This window comes from Entamoeba dispar, genomic scaffold, assembly GCF_000209125.1.
Source record: "Entamoeba dispar SAW760 scf_1105229463581 genomic scaffold, whole genome shotgun sequence".
In the NCBI taxonomy this organism is placed as follows: Eukaryota; Evosea; order Mastigamoebida; family Endamoebidae; genus Entamoeba; species Entamoeba dispar.
Genome location: NW_001855764.1, coordinates 6959 through 28149, shown reverse-complemented (window position 1 = coordinate 28149; position 21191 = coordinate 6959). Strand labels below are relative to the sequence as shown.

Genomic DNA, 21191 nt, shown 5'->3' with positions numbered 1-21191 from the left:
ATCTCATATGCAACTCAACTTTATGTTTTCCTGGTACTTGTGGAACATATGTCATATCATATGTTCCATCCCCATTATCTTTTGTTCAATTGGAATTTCATTTCCTTCAGGATCAAAAACATGTGCATTCCAAGTAACTCCTCCTTGTGTAATTTGATCTCCTTTACAATTCTTAGCTGTAACAGTAAATTCTTGTGGTACAAGAACTTCTCCTGTTTTAAGTCCAGGTCCTGACATAACACATTTTGATGGATCTGGTGTTCTCATTAATTCTGCTTCACGTGCAAGTCTTTCAGCCTCTCCTAATCTCTTTTCTTTTTCAGCTTCATAATGTCTGAAATAAGAAACATATGCCATAACAGATAATTCATCAGGTTCTGGAAGTGCCATATCTTCTGCTGCAATAATAGCTGGAATTTCCATTTTATCTTCTGCAATACTTAATCCATATTGAATTCTTTCTTCTCCTTCTCCTTTTGAAGCTGAATCAGCCAAATCAATAAAATCTGGTTCAAGAGCATGAATTAATTCATTTAATACATCCCCTGTATTCCAATCATTTGAAAAGTTTTTAATTTTTCTTGATGTTAATTTAGAGTTAACCCATTCAAGTAATGCATTCTTTGATGCATCCATTTTATTTTGAGCAATTTGGTATTTAAGAATAAGTGTCCAAAGAAGTCCAAGAATAAGTGTCAAATTTCCATCAACAATATTTTGAGCATCAATATTAACTAATTTAACTCCGTCAGCTTTAATGAAATTTAATGCTTGTTCTGTATTTTCTAATTTAGCTACTCTCATCTTTGGTTTCTTGTTATATCTGAATTGTACTTTTTGTTTTCTTAAAGCTTCAAATAATGATATTAAGATTAATCCATCATTTAAATCTGTCTCAACATCATTTATAACATATGCTCCACTTAATTGGACATTTGCCCATTTAGTAAATGTTTTCTTTTGGGTAAGAACCCATTGTGGTTGGGACATTAAATATTTATTTGATTAGATTGCAGTTTTCATTATATAGTTCAACTTAAACTTATTTTAGACTTTTAAAGTTTCACGTTTCTTTTTGAGTTTTCTTTCGATTTTCTAGTTTTTTTTATTTTTCTTATATTCTATTTTTACTAATGCGGATATTAATCTCACATGAAAAGCAAAATGGAACATCATTCTCATTGTCATGAAAAAAAAATTAAATTACCACCTTACCAACTTACTAATGAAGAAAAAATGACTGCTGACACCTTGGTAAATAATATTTCTGAAGAAAAATTATTAGAGGCTATTCATTTAATTTCGATAAAAAGTGATTACACTGTTTATTTATTTGAAATTCATTTTATTGATCAAGTTATTAAGATATATACAAACGAAATTCTACCAAAAGTAAAACCATCTCAAATATTGGTTAAAATTATAGAATTATTTGATACTATTTCTGAAACAACCTTCCGAAATCTATTATTTTCTATAAATATTTTATCACTCCTTATTCCTGTTGGTTTTTGTAATGAAGTACCAATGGTGACAACTCAAGCCGTTCTTCATATTTATGATAATCTAATTTATGACGAAGAATCTGCTTTATTTTCTATGTCTAATCAGATATTTCCATTGTTAATGATTTGGAGTGAATTTGGTAATTCTTCAGTTCAACTGTTATCAATAGAAATTTTGATTAAACTGTGTCATGTTAAAAGTATTCTTATCTTTCTTTCAAACTCTCCAGAAAAAATTAATTCGTTTATAACTCAATTTAAGAAATTACATGAACAGCCAATACTAACAAAAAAAATAGATGAGTTATTCAATATAGTTTCATCCATTCCATCAATAAGATCTCGATTAAATTAATTATTAATTTTTTTTTATTAAAAAACTTTTTTTAAACTCTTAATTATTATGTCTCAGACTTGTACATTAGAAAGTGTTCAGTTTTTTGCTGTTATCGATGATAGACTAGGAAATAGATCTGAACACCAAGATGAACGATTGTTGTTTTATTTAACAAGAATTGAATTTGATCAATTAGTCATTACTATAAGTCATTTACTTTCTTATATAACACTTGTTAATAAATTTTGTGGTAATATTCAAATATTAAAAACAAAGAATTACGTTACTTTTATTTATTCTCCAATACCACATTATTTTTTTCTTTTAAGAATTTTAAGAGAAAAAGAAAATATGAATTATTATTGTTCTGAATATCTCAAAACAATTGTTGATACATTTCTTGTTTGTTTTTCTTTACGTTATGTAAATCAAATATTTATTCAATAACTTTTAAGGCTCTTAATGGAAATGAACTTAACAAATCAATTACAAATGAATTATTTGAAATGTATTTTAATAATATGTTTACTACATTTAGTTTTAATAAAATATTTGAATATTTATATCAACTTAGAAATGGAAATATTTCTTCTTCTTCTTTTATTTCTTTAAAAAGTAAAATGAATTTACTTCGTTCAAAATATCCAACCTTTAAAACGTGTTTTATTATTAAAAACAATTTAATTCTCTTTAATGAATTAGATCAATCACAGATATTACCATTTTATCATCTTATTAATGTTTATGCCCCTTTAACTAGTTCTTTACCTTCAATGAAACTTAATAAATGGTTATACTCAAACCATTTAATTCCAATTTATCCTTTAATAAATAATACTATTTGGTATATTGATATTTTTATTAATGTTAAATCAACAATAAAAACTGTTTTTGTTGTAATTTGTACTTCAAACAAAAGTCTCCCTTATAGTTTTTATAAAGAATTCGATATTCAAAGTATTCAAACTTCTTTTAGTGAATCAAAGAGTTGTATTGCAGTTACTTCATTATTAAAATCATGTGTTTATTTACAATATGATGGTGTATTTTTAAAAACAAATATTCTTCATAAAAAGAATGAATCTCCATTTTATCTTGTTTTGAAACACATAGAATTACTTCGTAAAAATAATATTCATTCTTTATGGCTTATAGATAAAAATTCGGTTATTATTTTAAAGAAAGAATTAAATAAATTCCTTCTTTCAAAATTCTTTTTGTTACCAGAAAGAACAATGAACTGGATAAATAATGCATTTGAAGACTTAACAATCTATTCGTTTGTATAATTCATTTTTAATTCTTTCATTCCCTTTTTTTTTTTAATTCTTTTTTAATTTACTAAAAATTCTTTTATTTCAAATATTTTTTTTTAATAAATTTACTATTGTTTATAGTTATTAACTAAACCTACTTTTCAAAACTTGAACTCTTTTACTATTCACTTTCAACCAAAATGGAAGCTGCTCATCAACATCAAGAACTCGCCGTTGCCCTTGCTGCTCTTCTTATCCATGAAGCTGGTAAAGAAATTACTGCTGAACATATTAATACCGTTCTTCACCATTCTAATATTAAGGTTGAAGGTTTCTGGCCAATTATCATGGCTAAGGCTCTTGCTAATGCCAATATTGAAGATTTAATTATGGACGCAGGATCTGCTCCAGTCGCTGCAGCCCCAGCTGCCGGTGCTGCTCCAACTGCTGAAAATGAAGCTACAGAAGAAAAGAAAGAAGATAAAAAAGAAGAAGAAGAAGCCGAAGAAGACTTCGGAGGATTTGGAGATCTCTTCTAATCGACTTTTAAGGCGTTGAAATTTTATTTTGAAAATTTTTTTAATAATGTTTTTGTAATTAAGAAAAAGGGTTTTAAAAGAAAGAATGAAATTAGAATTATAAGAAGAGAACTGATTCTTCTCAGTTATATATGCCTTTTATTAAAAAGAACCCAAAAAAAGTAGGATTAGCTAAAATTGCTCCTAAACCAATAAGTAAACCTAAAGAAGAATCTGATTCATCTTCAGATGGTTATGAAAACTCTGATGGAGAATATGTCGAAAAACCAAAATATTATAGACTTGGTGGATATCATCCTGTAGTTATTGGAGAAGACTATAACGGTTATATCATTCAAAAGAAACTTGGATTTGGACATTTTTCAACTGTATGGTTAGTAGAACATAAAGAAAATAAAGTTCAAGGAGCATTAAAAATAGTTAAAAGTGCAAAAACATATACAGAAACTGCATTAGATGAAATTAAAGTAATGAAGAAGATAAATGAATGTGATCCAGAAAGAAAAGAAAATGTAATACATATTTTAGAAGATTTTAAACATAATGGACCAAATGGACAACACATTTGTATGGTAATGGAATTGGGAGGATCAAATCTATTAGATTTAATAAAATATTATGATTATAAAGGTATTCCAATTAATGACTGTAAAGAAATTGCAAAACAAATATTAAAGGCATTAGATTTTATTCATACAAAATGTGGAATTATTCATACTGACTTAAAACCAGAAAATGTTCTTCTTTCATTTACTATTCCAAAAAATAAAAAAGAACCAATTCCTAAAATTATTGAAACTAAACTTGCTGATTTTGGTAATGCAAATTGGATTAATAAACGATTTACTGATGATATTCAAACATTAGAATATAGGAGCCCAGAAGTTATTTTAGGACTTCACTGGGGATGTCCAGTTGATATATGGTCACATGGATGTATGATTTTTGAAATGTTAACAGGAGATTATTTATTTAAACCAAAACAAGGAAAAACATTTACTTTAGAAGAAGACCATTTAGCTCAATTTATTGAATTACTTGGTTATTTCAATAAAAAATACTTAAATATAGCGCCACAAACTCCAAAATATTTTACAAGAAATTATGAATTAAAACATATTCCTAATAATGAATTACATTTATGGAAAACTAAAGACGTTCTTATTGAAAAATATAAATTTTCACCAGAAATTGCTGAACCTATTGCATCATTGATTGAAGGAATGCTTATTTATGATGAAGATAAACGATTTACTGCAAAGATGTGTTTAGAACATCCATGGTTTAAATGAACAAATTTAATTAATTAAGAATTAAATTAAAAGAAATTGAGAGAGAGAGAATAAATGATTAGTTAGTAATTGTTATTTGTGAACTATCTACATATAAGTTTATTATCAATAAATTCTTTTATATTTCTAAAACAAAAATAACAAACATTTCATATAGATTCTTGAACTCATTAACACTGTAATTCTTGTCTCTATTTGAGTTAATACTGCATTAACTCTATCAATTCTTTTTTGAATTTTTATAATTCTATTTAAATCCTCGATATATGATGGTGGTGAGAGAATACGTTCCATTTCTTTAAGTTTGTCATATAATACTTTTAATTGATTATCTAACAATCCTTGAATTTGAATAAGTTCATTTACTTCTGTTTCTGTTTCTTTTAACTGAGGGACAAATGTTGTTGAAAATGCTTTTTGAAAATAATTAATCACTTTTTGATTTGCTTGATCTTCAACTTCTGTAATCATAACATCTTGATTTTGTTCTTTTGTTTGTTGGGGTTGTTCTTCAGTTGTTTCTTCTTTTTGATTTGGTTTATTTTCTTCAATGTCAATAGCGATTCTTGGTGATTTCTTAGGTTCAATATTAAATTCTGTTTTTAATTCGTCTTCTTCAACAGGAGAATCTTCATTAATATCTTTTTTATCATCTTTATCTGATGTTTCACTAGATATTGTTGGTATTGCTACTGGCGGTATAGAAGATGGTTGTAATTGGAAAGATACTGGTGGTGGTATAGAGTCATTCGTATTATTTGAGTTAGCGAATGGATCAAATGACTGGACATTAGGTTGTGATGGAACAGGAATAGCAAACGGATCAACACTGTTCAAAGAAGCACCAAAAGGGTCAGTCGTTGAATTATTGGAACCAAAAGGATCAACACTTTCATCACCTCCATAGATAAAACTAGATAAACCAGCCATTCAGCACTTATAAATAAATTATTTAGTTTTTAGTTTTATTAATATTATAGTTTAATTAACTATTATTAATTGTTTTATTTTCTATATGAAAAAATAACTTCTTTTTCATTTATAATTCTCTTTCTTTATGAACAGTATTGAATCTTCAATTGAAATAGAAACTTTGGAGGTTTGTCCTCAATTTAAATCTATAGAATTGATAAACCATTTAGAAGGTAATAACTTTATTCATATAGAAACTAAAGAAAAAGAATCACCAGACCATTTTATTTCAAATAATAATTGTGACAAGACAAAGTCTCAAAGTAAAGAAGATACAGACACAACAAATAGAGAAGAGTGGTTATACTATAAAAAACTTTACCAAAAACGGTTGAAGGATAGAGAACTATTTAAAAGACGATGTAAACGATGTGGTGAATTTGGGCATTTTCCTAAAGAGTGTAAGAATGAACCAAAATTTAAAGAAGATATTATAAAAGAAATTGAGACAACACGAGGAAAACAAACATTTAGAATTAATTGTCACAGTAAGAAAACAATAAATCAACAAAAATATGAACATCATAGACAATTACCAATCCAAAAATTTCAAAAACTAAGAGTACCAATAAATTGTAGATATTATTGCGATTATTGTAGAGAATATGGTCATAAAACATTTGACTGTCCACATAAATATTAATTGAACTAACTAATCATTACTAAATCAAAAAAAAAAAATAAAAGAAATTCATTCAAGTTATTTCTTTGTTTTCTTGAACAGAGAAAATCTTGGTTTCTTATCTCCTTCTCTTGGGGTTCCGTCATTTGGTTTTCCAGAAACAGTTTGTCTTGTATTAGAATCTTTTTTCTCTTTATCATTTTCTTTCTTATCACTAAAACTCAATGCACTCTTTCTTGAGAATAAACCTTTATGAGTTTTTGTAGGGGTTGATGGTCCATTTTCAGTATCTAAAGAAGATTTTGATAATGACGGTTCTATTGTTTTAACAGGAGTAGAAGCTGGTGGTAATTGTGCAAGTTGAATTGTTGTTGATGAAGTTTTAACTGAGGGTTGAGATGAATAAGTTTTATCAAAAGGAGTTATGTTAGAGAACTTATCAATAGATTTAAATCCAAGATCTTTAATAGCAATGATTTGGCTCTTATTAAAAAGACAATCAAGGAATGGAAGAGTGTCTGTTTTGAGATTTAGTATTTCATCAAAAGACTCTTTTCTTGTTAATAATGGAGCTAAAAGTTTTGTAGTTCTTCTTGAATATGATAGAATAGCTTCTCTAACAATGTTAGATAAACAAGAAAAGTTTATTAATTGTTTTTTTTCTAATGTAAAAAGAGGGGTAGTTGATTCTATTAAATATAAATCACTATTTGTTGGTGTGATTGAAATTTGAAGATTTGTTGATTCAGTGTCAAGTGGAGTGTTCCATCTTATTTGAATTGGTGATGTATTTGGATAAGAAGATTTGGAGAGAACATTATTTCCAAAATAAATGATATATTGATCATCGGTGTATTTTAATTCTTGTTCTCCTGTTTGCTTTTCAAAGACATTACCAAGACCATTTATGAAAGTAATAAATTCATGAGAAGATGTATTAGAATTTATTATATCTACATATACACTATTTTTAGTTGAAATAGAGTCTATCTTTTTAGTAATAGCTAATACTTCATCTGTTGGTAATAGTGTTTGATATTTATTTTCAAATGAAGTAATTCCAAGTGTTTTTAATAATATACGACATAAACATGATGGGCTTAAAATATTTTGGTTATTGAGATATTCTTCTGTGATAGTTGATGGTATTGTTAATCTAGAATCACCATCTATTCGACTTTCAACATCTTTCTTTAATTCAGCTAATAAAGGCTCTATATTTTCTGAACAATTTTTATTCCAAGATGCTTGTTCAATCGAAGGAATAATTGGTTCGTATGGTGAAGGAGTAGAACTATCTAATAATAATGTCCATTCTTTTGTTTCTAAGAGCATATTTAATAAGTAACATTGTTTTCCATAGTAATTTCTACAAATAAGAAGTAAAGATTTTGTTTCAGAAGTTCTCATCCAAGGAAGTTCAATAAAAGAGAGAATAGAATCATCCTTGTAATATAAATGGGTATATTCATCAAAATGATTAATACCTTTATTTGTAAATATTTGTTTCATTTGTAATTCATCAATAGTTGTTTTTAATGGAACAAAAGGAAGTACATATTGTTTGAAACTATTTAATAACCTTACATCAAAGATAGTATTTCCATCTTCTGTTCTATTTGGTGGGATTGATTGACACCATCGATTAAACATTATATTACAACGAGTAAACATACTTGATGGTATAACCTCAAAGCAAATACAATATAATTTAGCAAATGTTCCAACAAGTTGATGAAGATTTTTCCAAGATGTTCCTGATATATTATTTTCAATAAACATTAACAAAAATTCAAATAAAGGAATTAAGTCATTTGCTTGATTTTCTATTAATGAAGAATATTCAATAATAATTTCAATAAAATCAATGATATCCATGGATGATGTATTTAATAATATTTTTAATTGTTCATTACATTTTATAAAGAATGAAATTGTTTTATTTATTACTTCTTCAATAGAACTTTCATTTGCTGCATCAATAATGAATTTCCCAATTACCTTAATATTTTCTAACAAATTTTCTCCTTTAGTTGTTTCTTTTTCAAAAGCAGATAATGCAATAGAAAATAATTCTTTTTTAATACTGCCATAGGTAATTGAATTTTCATTTTCTTGGAATTTATTTATTGATGGAATAACTATATTAGAACGTTCTTTTCCAATTGATAATTGAAGTTCTGCTATTAATTTAATAGCACTTAATTTAAATATATGATTTGATTGTGAAATAACTTTGGATGTTGCTGATACTATTGCTGGTAATAATAATACCATTGACTGATTCTTTTCATTAAAAATTCCTAACAATAATTGAACTGTATACTCAACTACAATAAGTGCTGGACTCAATAAACAAGTTTCAATAATTTTTAATATTTTACAGTAATGTTGAGTATGGTAAACAGTAATAGATGACATCTTTTTAAACATTAGAATAGTAGATTTTATAGCAATAGTAATTCCATCAGAATAATTATTATGATCCATGTATCGAATAGGATGATATAAAGTATCAATAAATATGTTAAACATATCATTTCCATTAGGGAGTGAAGTTGTACTAGTAAATCCAATTAATTCCATTATCATATCATTAAGTCCTTGTTGAACTATAGCAAATACTTTATTATCAGAAATTGATGTTGGATTACCACAACAATGAAGAATTCTTAACCAAAATTTAAGACCATAACCTTCTTTACAATCAGTTTCTATTGTAGAATCATTTAATTTAAATACTATATGAATGCTTCCATCACTTAATGGATTAAAAAGCCATTTTAATAAAGAACTTTCAATTGAACAACAATACCTACACCAATTTGTTGCTACTTCTGAAATTCTTATCCACTTTTTATGAAACAATGAAAATACTCCCCAAATTAAATTATCAGATGGCATTAACTGTAACCAAAGTTGATATAATAGTGATATAGATTCATCAATTACTTTAGTCATAGGAGGTGTTGTTGTAAGATTATCAATTGGACCACATATATCATCAATAGATGCAATTAAAACACAAACAGTTCTTCTTAAAGTTTCAGTATTATTTAATTTATAAGATAGTTGTTTTAATAAGTTAACTGCTTTTAAACATAATTCAGCATAATTAATCATAGTTTGTGGATGAATTTGTTCTTGTCTTTGGCTGAATAATAATGAAACTTGACCAATAACAACATCACTGTACCCAACAAGATTATCATTAATTGGTCTTGGAGTTCCAACTTCTTCTAAAAACCAACTTTCATATATTGAAAGACAATTTGAAATAGTATCAATTTCTGAAAGAGGTAATGAAAACCCTTTTCCAATAGTTTCCATTAACCATTTACAATGATCATCGGTGATAAGAAAATTTCCAATCTCCCCTATTCTTTGGGTAACATTTAATGTAATTAATCGAATAACTTCTATTTGAATGTCAAGTGCCAAAAAATTTAATAAATCAGTATTAAGTGGTTGTTCTAATAAATTAGTAGCTCTAGTTGTTTGAGAAAGCATTTCACAATGATTGTTAAAAGATCTTTTATTTATTTTTAAGTTGATATTATTATTTTTACCTTTTTCAATTTTTTTAATATGCAAAAAGGTTATATAAAACATATTTAGATTTAAAAATAAATGACAAAAATGTTTCACTAAACAACTCCTTCCTTGAAAGAAGATCACTGATAGATTCTTTAATACAATAAATTTGAATGAGTGTTTATTACAAAAGAGTTTAAGAATTCAATAATGAGCAAAGTTAAATAATTATTACTTAATATTATAAGACATAATTCAATTTACATAAGATATATAGGTAGTAACATATTTTAATAATTACTTTAAAATAGGGGGTGTTTTATAAATAAGAATAAATTGGTTTATTCTTTTGTTTAAATTAAAAAGTAAAACCCTTGAATTTTGTTGATACTCGTTTCAATTCATTTACTATGAATATTGTGACATTTATTTATACGAAAAAAAAATAATATTGAATTGAATATTTAAAATAAACTTATAAAGAAAAATTAAGATATTCAATCAAAACAAAGAAGAAAAAAAGTAACACATAAAAAATCAAAATTTAGAAGAAAATATTTATATTGTGTTTATGAGGAAATTAAAAAAAAGTAAATAAATGTAGATTTATTTAGTTAATTCAAATATTTAATACCACAGGTTTATCATATCTTAAATAATACTCTTTCCATAACTTAAATTGTAATGGATTCAAAGAAACTTTTAGATCATCTGCTACAGCTTTAAAAGATGTATTAGTAAATTTAATTCTATGAGAATAAACATAAGGAACCATTGAAAGAAGATTAGAGATATTACAAGAACAAGTATTTGGATATTCTAAATAATTTGCAAATTGACAATTATACAAACTATCTAATAAAAAGATTAGTAAATCTCCATTGTATTCAAAAGCATCTGGTTGTTGTTTTCTAATAATTTCAACACACTCAATCCATTGTCCATAAATAGGAGATGACTCATTATCGTTCTGTTCTTGTTTCTGGAAATCTTTTGGTTTAACATCTCTAAATAAAGTTTGAACTATTGGTGTAACATCAATATCATATCTACACCCTAATCCACTTCTTTGTTTAAATCTATGACCAAAAGTAATCCATTCTTTCTCAATAAGAGTTAACAACCCTTCGATTGTTCTATAGTAAGGGTCAAGTATAATCATTGCAAGAGATGTTAATTGGCTTGTTCTATCCCATCCATCAGAACAATGGACTAACACAGAATTTCCTTCTTTAATTTTATTTACAATTAATACTGCACCAACAAGAATGGAATGTAAAAATTGATACCATTTACATCCTTCTATTACATTCTTATATTCATATGAATTATGTGGCATCATAAGAATTGCTTTTAACATTTTGTAATATGCATTTCTTACTTCATGAATATTCTCAATAGAAAGATATTGAAATTCACAAAATGGATAATATGTATTAGACTCAACTCCTCCTCCTTGTAATCTATTTGCTTGGGCATTTAATGGAGGTCGAGCATCAAATATTGATAATATTTCTCCTCCTTTTGTTAGTGTCACTAAAGTCTTTAGTAATAACTCATCAGCCTCACATCGAGCTCTTCCTAATGCTCCAGGTAATGGCTGTGCCGATCTTGATATTGTTTGGTTTCCAGCTCCTCTCCAACAAATAGCAGGTATTCTTCCTTTGGACCTAAATGTAAGAATAGAAGAAATATCAACACCATCAGGAACAGCAACCATAGGTGGATATGTAACACTTATATGACCGTCTCTATTGTCTATAACTTTAAATCCATTTGATGAAGTAATTCCTAAACGAGAGAATTCTTTAGTAAATGATAATGCTCTCCATTCACTTTCAGTTGAAGTTGTTCCACTTGATCTGAAGGCATACGTTTCTGAAACATTTCTTGGGAATAACAATCTATTATCCTCAGAATAATAAATTTTTAATAATTTTCTGATTTTGTTAGATTCTCCAGTAATTATTATACGTTGTAAATCTTTAGCAATTAACAATAAAGCATCTCGTTTATCATCAATAATAAATATTTGTAATATAGCAACTGATGCATGAGGAACACTGACTACTGATGAAGATACTAAAATAGTTCTATACTTAGTTACTAAAAGATCTCCTTCAGAATATACCACAGATTCAAATGGATCAAGTACTTCTAGTGCTCTACAAAAAGAAATTCCAGGTGGTTCTTCTGATTTTACAAAGATAATTTTTTTAGCATTTCCAACAACACTTTGTGCATCAGCAAAATTAGTAATTCCATTCTCTTCAATAGTGAATATATAAGTATTAGTAGCTTGGAACTTTTGTGCTACATTAGTGACTAATGTCAGATTACTTGTTGCTACTGTGAAACTCATTCTACTTGCATAAGCCCAACAATCATCTTCTGTTGGTGCTTGTCTATAAAACTCAACAGTTCTAAGACATTTATGTGGTTTATCATCATAATCTCCAACAACTATAACATGACAATCTGGTTTTTTGTTGACTTCAACTACTATTGCACCTTCTTTAGCCCATTGTCCTACAATACCTTCAAATCTAATTGCCTTATATCCTTTCTTTAAAACTAAATCATATTCTTTCCAAACTTCTGAATCAATCCCAATAGACTCTAATAAAAATTTAATCAATTCTTCGTGGTTCCATGTAGACTCTACAATTGTCTCAAATGGTGGTATATTTTGAAATTCTGCAATACATAACACATCACTTGTAACAAACGGTGGTTGCAATGGAATTAAATCCTCTTCTCCAATAATAACATTAATATCTTTTAAAGTAAAATCATTCTTTAATCCCCAAATTAGGGTATTTTTTCTCAATGGAATTCTTTTTCTTCTTCCTTCATTCAAATATAATGTGTGATGACCTTTTAGTCCTAGACTATGTTCAATACTTCGAATTACTTCTGAGACAGTAGTTGTTGGACTTACAATCACTGATGCATATTTCGATTGATATTGAATAATAACCTCTCTGCAATCACATGTAATGTGAACTACAGCCCCACCCCTTCCAAATATTTCGATAGTATCTGACTTTTCTGTGTTTAGTGTTTGTGAACTCCCATCAGGTTGAACTGAAAATACTTCGTGTGTTAATCCTTCTAATAAAAAGTGGAATGAATTCCCTGATATAATTGAATCAACAGACTCTCCATTGACAGCACTTATTATTGAAATTGAAACTGGTGGAGGTTCTCTTACTTTTTCTTTTTTTGTTGTACTTTTAACTGGTTTTGTTGTAGGAGGTGGTGTAGATAATGGATCGACAACTCGAACCCGACTGATACTCATTACCAATACTTTTTTAGTTCTTCTCTATAAAAATTGAAAAATTAAAAAGGAAACATTAATTTAAGAGAAAAACAAAAATTATAATAACATAATCTATTTATAAATTTTAGGATTTTAATTCTATTTTTAATTTTTCCTATTTAAAGAATACATTATTAACTTTACAATTCGTATAATAAAAATAATATATTTTATGATAAAATTATAATATTTTATTTTGAATCATCGAATCAAAAAATTCTATGGAAAAAGAAACTAAATATAACTCAAAATAATGAATCCAGTTATGCTTCTCTTAGTACTATGCATACACTTAACTCTTGCCCAATGTTATAAAGATGGTGTAGTCACAATACATAATAAAGATTCATGTTTAACACCAAGTCAAGGTAGTGGAGATGTAGCTCTTGAACAAAATGGTATTGAAGATTATAAAGGATTTAGTTGGATACGAATTGTATTGAAATCAGGATCAAAAACACCAACACTCAATATTTATGATTCATCAAATGAAAGGCTTTTACTTATATACGATAATAAAGAGATCATTACAACAACAGTGAATTTCTATCTTAAATCTAGTAATTGTCAATGGGCATTGTATAATAATGATGGTTTAAAGAATCCACTGAACTTTTATTTTTATCCTGAATTTGAGATATCTGATTCTAAACCATTTATTTTTGCTCCTCATGGAGAAGGAACTTTTGTCAATAAAAATTCTAACTATATCACACTTGGGTTTGATTATTGGGACTACAGCAAAGCACGTGTTTCAGGGAAGATTAAATTGTTTATTGTTTCAAGTTATCAATCAAACCATATAGGTCATGTCTTGACAACAACAGATTCAGATGTAATTATGAGACCAAATTATCCAAACCAAGTTATGTGCACATTAAAGAATGGAGCTAAAAGATTTGGATACAACGGTGGGGATAATAACGAGGTTCAAGAAGATTGTACATGTGCAATGGTTGATGGGAAATGGGATAAAGATGATTGTGCAGAATTTTTACAGTATTTCCAAGTTGTTGTTGATTGTGATTATACAACATCTACAAACGAGCATTATGGAGGGTATGCCTTTAAAGGATGTAAAGAAAATCAATTACCAACTGTCACTATTCCTGAATCATCAACAGTAATATTAGAAGATATGAGAGTTAAAGAAAATGGTGTTCATTTTGAAGTTAGTGGCAAATTAACTATAAACTTAACTATTCCACCAAATTGTCCACAGATTTTACTCAACAAAGTTGGATCGGGAACAATCACTATTAGTAGTGTTACTGTAGAAGGTGATGTCCCAATTAACCAGTTATTATTTATAAGTAATAGTGACAGTGTTATTGCTGCTGGTTTAACAGGATATTGTAGTGGAGGTTCTTATAAGCGATATGCTAAAGAAGGTTCTGATGAAGCAGTAATGTGCGACTGCCATTTCAAAGAGAATGTTCCAGGTGATTATTACACTGAAGTTGATTGTGAAAAAGACTCTGAGTATAGAAATTTAATACTACCCACAACACGTGAAATCACTGCTCCTCGAACATGGAATTCGTTGGTAACACAAACGGTATTTGACATTTCAGGAAAACAGAAATTAAAGGCTAATTTTATGACGGTAACATGTTCAGGAACAATTAAAACACCAGTAGAAGTCACAACACTCACAAGTAACAAAAACAATGGGATAGTGTTTTTTGGAGAATTGACAGTGACAACCGTAAACACTGATATTACAAATGACGTTGTATTAATTTCATCATCAAGTAATGTTGGTTCATTATCAAAAAGTTGTGATGGAAAGATCAGTGGATCAAGTAGATTTTACACTGGAACAGACCCAAAATGTAATTGTGAATATTCTGAAGGGTCTTTCAAACAAAGAGACTGTAATTTATTAAATATATACGAAGCATCATACTTTTCTTTAGTTACTTCAGCTTATCAAGTATCAAGAAAAGAATATTATTCCAGTATTATATCTACTTCAACATTTTCACTGAGTGGTTCTGAGACGTTAACTATCCAAGGTTGTGATTTTTCATCATTAACGAGTGTTATTATTGATTCTTCTTTGTACTGTAAAGTAATGACTGTTTCAAAAACAACAAAAATAAAAGTTTCTGCACTGCTCAGTATTGGAACATACAATATCCCATCTGAAAAGTATATTAATAGTGGTGCTATTATCAGTGTTAGTTCTCCAGAGTATTTATCAATTGAAACAGTTTCTGGAAATGTGTGTTCAGATATCGCATCATCCACAGCCTCATTCAACTCAGAAAAGTATAAATCAGTAGAAGGATGTACTTTATTATCAAACAACAAACTATTAAGATATTGTCCTACTTCTAATATTGAAGACATTGTTGAGTGTTCTATGACAGGAGCTGATTATACAACATCTTCTTCATTTGACAAAGAATATTGTCCATGTGAATCATCAAACTGTTATATATATCCAACAACACCATCTATTGATTTAAAATTAAAACTAATGGAAAACAACTTTGTTATTGGAGGTACTTCTCTTACAAAAGAAATAACTAATCTAAAGACTATCACTGCCTTAATGATTACATCAGACTCAAAAATTATTAATGTTTTATCTACAGAAACAGCTAGTTTGCAGTCATTAACTATTGATGGAAAAAGTAATACTATTTCACTTGGTCTTTTGTCTAACTTGATTAATGTAAATAAAATTAGTGTTAATTCAGAAAATAATCAAATCAGCGTATATGCTCATTCAATTTCTTCCATATATTCTAAAACAACAAATGTAATTCAAATCATTAACCCAAATGAAGTTGTTGTCAATTCTATGACATATGGAACAACAATATTCAATTCTATAACAAGTAAAGACATACTTATATTCAATGAGGGATCAGGAATTTCATTGACATCAGAAGCTAAAATAAATTCTATTAGTACAGATGCTGTGACATTACAGTTCAATTCTAAAGTGATAATTGACTCAATAAATCCAACAACAAATGGAGTTTTAATCAAGTTATATAAAAGTGAAAGTGAAATTAAGTCATCTACAGGAACATATCTATACTCAGTCTATTGTCCATCAGCAATAAGTATTAAAATAGGAATGGAAAGTAAGTCATCAATTTCTCTTGAGTCTTATGGGACAGTTGAATTTACATCAACAACAATCACTCTTGATACAGTTACTTCAGGATCTTCATCAAATCTCATAATTGGAAGTGATGTCACAACACTCACTCTCAATAAGATTATAACAAAAAAAACATCTGGAGAAATATTCACATTATCTCCTTCAACAAACCAACTCACAGTTAATCTTGCAACAGATTATAGTTCTAGTATTACTAACCCAATGGTCTTATTCTATACTAGACTTCGAAGAGTTAATGTTGATAAACAATGTGATGGAGTTGCTGTCCTTTCGGGAAGTTATTCTGATGAAATTACAACATGTAAAAAACTTGGGCTATATGACAGAAAGTGTAAACTAACTGATTCACTTTATACTTACAATGGCTACATTGACTACTCATGTCCATGTTCATCCACAAAATCAAATTGTGAAATATCACTATTTTCATCTCAACCTACTTACCAATATCCTTCTGGACTCCAACCAACTACACTAATACTAGAAAGTAACACTGCACTAACATCAATAAACAATGTTGTATTCACTCTTCAAACAAGTTTATCTTCGCTGACACTCTCAGGAAATAGTTCAGTAATCTCAATAAGCTCCTCTGATATTTCTTCTATTATACTAACAATCACTTCATTAGAAGATGGATTTATTCTTCACTCACAAGTAAAACCAATGACAATTAATACAAATGCACTACTAAAATCAACAAGTAAAAGCTATGATTTGATTTTAGGAGAAACTACTTCATTATGTGATTACTATTTGTTCAAAGAAGGATCTGTTCTCTGTCAGAAATGTAAAGAAGGATCTGTTCTTATTAACAATGTTTGTTATATATCTCAAGACATTCCACATTGTACAAACTATGTTAAAACAATATCTGGAATTGGATGTCGAGAATGTTCATATGGATATTATTGGAAACAAGGAACTTGTTCTAAGTGTTCTGAAAGTAATTGCATTGTCTGTAAAGATAATGATGGTACATGCATTGAATGTAATGAAGGATATAAATTAATGAATGGAGTATGTACTGCTGTTACTCCTGAAAGTACAAACTGCCTTTATTTCAAAGATCATTGTTATAAATGTTCTAATCACCTATCGGTGTTATTTGGGTCTACCAATTATTGTGCCACATGTGACGATGAGTGCTCTAGTTGTAAAATCACTACCAACCAATGTACTATATGTAACATAGATAAAAAATATATTTCAGTATCAGGACAATGTTCTCTTGACCAAACAGCAGATTTAGTTTCAAATGACAATATTATTTCATGTACGTCTAATTATTATTTAAATTCTAGAGAATGTGTGGCTTGTTCAAAGAAATTTAAGGATTGCAATACATGTACTGAAAAAACATGTACTAGTTGTTCTTCTCCCAATGCTTATATTAATAAAGATGGGTCATGTGAAGTGGATCCAAATTGTAAAGTGTATGAAAACAACCAATGTTCTGTTTGTAAAGATGGATATTTCAAAACATCAGAAGGAATTTGTTCTAGTTGTGGAACTAATTGTATTAAATGTACAGATTCTGACTTTTGTCTTGAATGTAGTGATTCATATTATCTAACAACCATGGGAAAGTGTACAGTCAATGAATTACCAAATTGTGAATATAGTTCTACCAAAGGATGTACTCGTTGTTTTGACCACTTTTATCTTGACTCTGATGGAAATTGTCAACCGTGCAGTAACACATGTCTAACATGTTTTAAAAATGCTTCTTTTTGTACTTCTTGCCCAACAGACTATTACTTGGATCAAAGTACATGTGTTACTGATAATAATAACTCTGTTAAATGCTCACATATATTACCAGGAGGTAAGTGTGCTATTTGCAATGCTGGTTATTATACCTTAAATAGTAATTGTCATGAATGTTCAGTAAACTGTACCACATGTCAGTGGGATGCAAGTGATTGTATTGAGTGTGGAGAAAATTATTATCGTTCATCATCACAAAATAAATGTTTATCACAAGATGACCTTGTTTATTGTATTTCAAAAAATTCATGGGGTTGTTCTAAATGTCTTGATGGAACATATTTGTACAATGGTGAGTGTTATTTATGTTCAAATGACTGTGTGACATGTGGGTCACCAACAGTCTGTACATTATGCGGTAACGAAACAGTATTGAAAAATGGAAAATGTGTACCATTAGAAGCAATTGTCAATTGTATAGAAACGTCAAATGGTAAATGTTCTAAATGTTCATTAAATTATAAACCAACAGAACTTGGAGATTATTGTGAATTCCATTTAAATGTTTTAATTGTTATTCTTCCAATTATTGGATTTATTATTATTTTAATTATCGTTCTTTGTATGGCTATTATTCTCATTTATTCTATTACTAGATATACTGCAAATAAACAACGAGAAAAAGAATTTACTTCATTTAAAATGTCTAATTCATCAATTCACTTTGTTCCATTATCAAACGGAAGCTACTTGATGGTCAATAAGAAAGAAATAAACTTTACTGAAAATAGTGTGATTCCTGTAGGTCAAGAAACTAAAACATTATTATGTATTGGAAATACAAATAGAGTTATAATGAAAGTACAAATTACTAATAAAACTGATTGTGAAAGTAAATATGGAATAAGAAGTGAACCACAACTAGCATTTATCAAACCAGGAAATGCAGTTGAATTTAATTTATTTGTAAAACCATATTGCACTTGTAAAGTTGATGATCCAATTCTTATTGTCTCTTCAGATGTTAAAAACAATAAAGAAAAAATATATCAACTCCAAGTAATATTTGAAACAGAATTAACATCTCTATTAGATTATGATGAACTTGAAATGGATAAAAAACTTGGAGAAGGTGCATTTGGTGTTGTTTTTAAAGGAGAGTTTAGAGGAAATAAAGTAGCAGTTAAACAAATGAAGAATATGTCAGGTGATAGTGAGACAATAGAAGAATTTGAGAAAGAAGTATCAATGTTAGATAAATTTAGAAGTGAATATATCATTCATTTTTATGGAGCAGTAATGGTGCCAAATAAGTATTGCATGGTAACAGAATATGCAGAATATGGATCACTACAAGATTCTATTCATAATTATTCCAAAGATAAAAGACCTGGACATAAATTAAGAATAAAGTTTATGATTGATGCTGCAAAAGGAATAGAATATCTTCATTCAAATGGAGTATTACATCGAGACATTAAACCAGATAATATTCTTATTGTATCAGTTAATCCTGATACTTTGGTTAACGCTAAACTTACAGACTTTGGGTCCTCAAGAAATGTTAATATGCTAATGACAAATATGACGTTCACAAAAGGAGTTGGAACACCAATGTATATGGCACCAGAAGTTCTTGGTCAAAAGAAATATAAACTGCCATCTGACATCTTTTCATTTGGAGTTAGTTTATTTGAAGCGTACACATGGGATACTCCATATCCAATTGAAAAGTTTAAATACCCATGGGATGTAGCACAATTTATTGGTTCTGGTAAACGATTAGAAAAGCCAAATAAAATGCCAGAGTGGGTGTATTCCATAATAAATAAGTGTTGGGATGAAGAACCAACAAAACGACCTGAAATTAATGTTGTGGTAAATGAATTAGAGAGTGGGTATAATGATATGTAAAAATGAATGAATAATATTGTTAAACTATTGACAAAAGTTAATTAATATAATTGTTAATTTAAATTTTTGTTTTTTGTCATATCTTTTTTATAATTGAACTGGAAACGTAGTTCTGAGATGGACACTCTTAATCAAAACAACCAAAATACACCTCCTCCACATACCGCTACACCACTTACACTTATGAGTGAAGAAGAAAAAAAATTAAGATATTTCAAGACCCAATTGTTTCAATCAGAATTTACTGACGAAGCATATTCAACTAATATGGCTAACTTAACAAAACAAATATTTGGAAAAAAAGATCCAGAAAAGAGTATAATTGAATCAGCTTTTAAAGAGTATACTAATACAGTAGATTCAAATAAAAAAAGATTGATTATAATTGATAAAATGATATACAAAATTAGAACTTATCTTCATCTTCCTAGAAATACAGAACAAGACAATATACTTAAAAAGAAAATAGAAAAATATTTAAATAAAATTAATGAAAATAAAGAAGCAAAAGAATTTAAAATAAAATTTGATGAGTTTTCTAAATTAGTGTCTTGTCAAAACATTGGAGAACTTTCTATTGAACAACAAAAAAAAGTTATGGAAGCGGTTTCATTTCTTTGGCCTTATGAACGAGATAGAAGAAAACAAATTGAAATATGGGAAGAAGATATTGGAAAAATATATGATTGTTTATCTATGGAGACTAGTTATTTTACTAAAATATCTTTAAAAGATCAATTAAAAACGTTAAAACGTATTTATGAAAGATTTTTCATTTCTGAAAATTTTGAAGAAGAATATGAACGTGCTATTAATATGCAAAAGAAAGTTTGGAATTTGAATAACACATCTAAGAAATATCTTATGAAAATTACTTCTTTATTCTTTTCTATTAAATCAATTCCAACAGAATATAATCAATTATTATTATCAATATTAGAATCATATAAACAACGTATTAATGAATTAAATAATATTTATGTAACATATAATGATATTATTCAATACCAATGGTCATTGTTAAGTAATAGAACTTATTATGA

At 28.0% G+C, this 21191-nt stretch overlaps 11 protein-coding genes across 11 annotated transcripts in view, besides 16 other annotated features; 7 read left to right on the top strand and 4 right to left on the bottom strand.

The window, feature by feature from the left end:
• Window positions 1-51: 51 nt before the first annotated feature.
• Window positions 52-990, bottom strand: EDI_343370 (uncharacterized protein; the record flags this gene model as incomplete). The annotated part of the gene is made up of 1 exon (XM_001741120.1): window positions 52-990. The coding sequence occupies one exon, from the start codon at window positions 988-990 to the stop codon at window positions 52-54; it is 939 nt and encodes a 312-aa protein (XP_001741172.1).
• Window positions 991-1164: 174 nt separating this feature from the next.
• Window positions 1165-1860, top strand: EDI_343360 (uncharacterized protein; the record flags this gene model as incomplete). Its single annotated transcript, XM_001741119.1, has 1 exon — window positions 1165-1860. The coding sequence occupies one exon, from the start codon at window positions 1165-1167 to the stop codon at window positions 1858-1860; it is 696 nt and encodes a 231-aa protein (XP_001741171.1).
• Window positions 1851-1896: a sequence feature (AT_rich).
• A 12-nt stretch (window positions 1897-1908) lies between these two features.
• On the top strand, window positions 1909-3131 carry EDI_343350 (uncharacterized protein; the record flags this gene model as incomplete). Its single annotated transcript, XM_001741118.1, has 2 exons — window positions 1909-2244; window positions 2298-3131. 2 exons carry the CDS (start codon window positions 1909-1911, stop codon window positions 3129-3131), a joined length of 1170 nt encoding a protein of 389 aa, XP_001741170.1.
• Window positions 2352-2408: a sequence feature (AT_rich).
• Window positions 3132-3155: 24 nt separating the features above from the next.
• Window positions 3156-3226: a sequence feature (AT_rich).
• A 72-nt stretch (window positions 3227-3298) lies between these two features.
• Window positions 3299-3637, top strand: EDI_343340 (60S acidic ribosomal protein P1, putative; the record flags this gene model as incomplete). Its single annotated transcript, XM_001741117.1, has 1 exon — window positions 3299-3637. One exon carries the CDS (start codon window positions 3299-3301, stop codon window positions 3635-3637), a length of 339 nt encoding a protein of 112 aa, XP_001741169.1.
• Window positions 3562-3609: a microsatellite.
• Window positions 3638-3655: 18 nt separating the features above from the next.
• Window positions 3656-3685: a sequence feature (AT_rich).
• An 83-nt stretch (window positions 3686-3768) lies between these two features.
• EDI_343330 (dual specificity protein kinase lkH1, putative) lies at window positions 3769-4929 on the top strand (the record flags this gene model as incomplete). Its single annotated transcript, XM_001741116.1, has 1 exon — window positions 3769-4929. One exon carries the CDS (start codon window positions 3769-3771, stop codon window positions 4927-4929), a length of 1161 nt encoding a protein of 386 aa, XP_001741168.1.
• Window positions 4930-4931: 2 nt separating this feature from the next.
• Window positions 4932-4961: a sequence feature (AT_rich).
• Window positions 4962-4987: 26 nt separating this feature from the next.
• On the bottom strand, window positions 4988-5859 carry EDI_343320 (uncharacterized protein; the record flags this gene model as incomplete). Its single annotated transcript, XM_001741115.1, has 2 exons — window positions 4988-5016; window positions 5076-5859. The coding sequence occupies 2 exons, from the start codon at window positions 5857-5859 to the stop codon at window positions 4988-4990; spliced, it is 813 nt and encodes a 270-aa protein (XP_001741167.1).
• A 7-nt stretch (window positions 5860-5866) lies between these two features.
• Window positions 5867-5956: a sequence feature (AT_rich).
• Window positions 5957-5986: 30 nt separating this feature from the next.
• On the top strand, window positions 5987-6544 carry EDI_343310 (uncharacterized protein; the record flags this gene model as incomplete). The annotated part of the gene is made up of 1 exon (XM_001741114.1): window positions 5987-6544. One exon carries the CDS (start codon window positions 5987-5989, stop codon window positions 6542-6544), a length of 558 nt encoding a protein of 185 aa, XP_001741166.1.
• Window positions 6545-6601: 57 nt separating this feature from the next.
• On the bottom strand, window positions 6602-10033 carry EDI_343300 (uncharacterized protein; the record flags this gene model as incomplete). The annotated part of the gene is made up of 1 exon (XM_001741113.1): window positions 6602-10033. One exon carries the CDS (start codon window positions 10031-10033, stop codon window positions 6602-6604), a length of 3432 nt encoding a protein of 1143 aa, XP_001741165.1.
• Window positions 8410-8430: a sequence feature (AT_rich).
• A 23-nt stretch (window positions 10034-10056) lies between the features above and the next one.
• Window positions 10057-10113: a sequence feature (AT_rich).
• Window positions 10114-10494: 381 nt separating this feature from the next.
• Window positions 10495-10614: a microsatellite.
• Window positions 10615-10634: 20 nt separating this feature from the next.
• Window positions 10635-10690: a sequence feature (AT_rich).
• EDI_343290 (uncharacterized protein) lies at window positions 10677-13361 on the bottom strand (the record flags this gene model as incomplete). Its single annotated transcript, XM_001741112.1, has 1 exon — window positions 10677-13361. One exon carries the CDS (start codon window positions 13359-13361, stop codon window positions 10677-10679), a length of 2685 nt encoding a protein of 894 aa, XP_001741164.1.
• Window positions 11975-11997: a sequence feature (AT_rich).
• A 73-nt stretch (window positions 13362-13434) lies between the features above and the next one.
• Window positions 13435-13580: a sequence feature (AT_rich).
• A 55-nt stretch (window positions 13581-13635) lies between these two features.
• On the top strand, window positions 13636-20148 carry EDI_343280 (protein serine/threonine kinase, putative; the record flags this gene model as incomplete). The annotated part of the gene is made up of 1 exon (XM_001741111.1): window positions 13636-20148. The coding sequence occupies one exon, from the start codon at window positions 13636-13638 to the stop codon at window positions 20146-20148; it is 6513 nt and encodes a 2170-aa protein (XP_001741163.1).
• Window positions 18805-18889: a microsatellite.
• Window positions 20149-20185: 37 nt separating the features above from the next.
• Window positions 20186-20216: a sequence feature (AT_rich).
• Window positions 20217-20265: 49 nt separating this feature from the next.
• Window positions 20266-21191, top strand: part of EDI_343170 (uncharacterized protein) — a gene marked incomplete at both ends in the record, with an annotated part of 1465 nt that continues 539 nt past the window's right edge. The window contains one exon of the mRNA XM_001741110.1: window positions 20266-21172. Coding sequence (XP_001741162.1) covers window positions 20266-21172 — 907 coding nt within the window. The remainder of the gene's footprint in view (window positions 21173-21191) is intronic.
• Window positions 20606-20674: a microsatellite.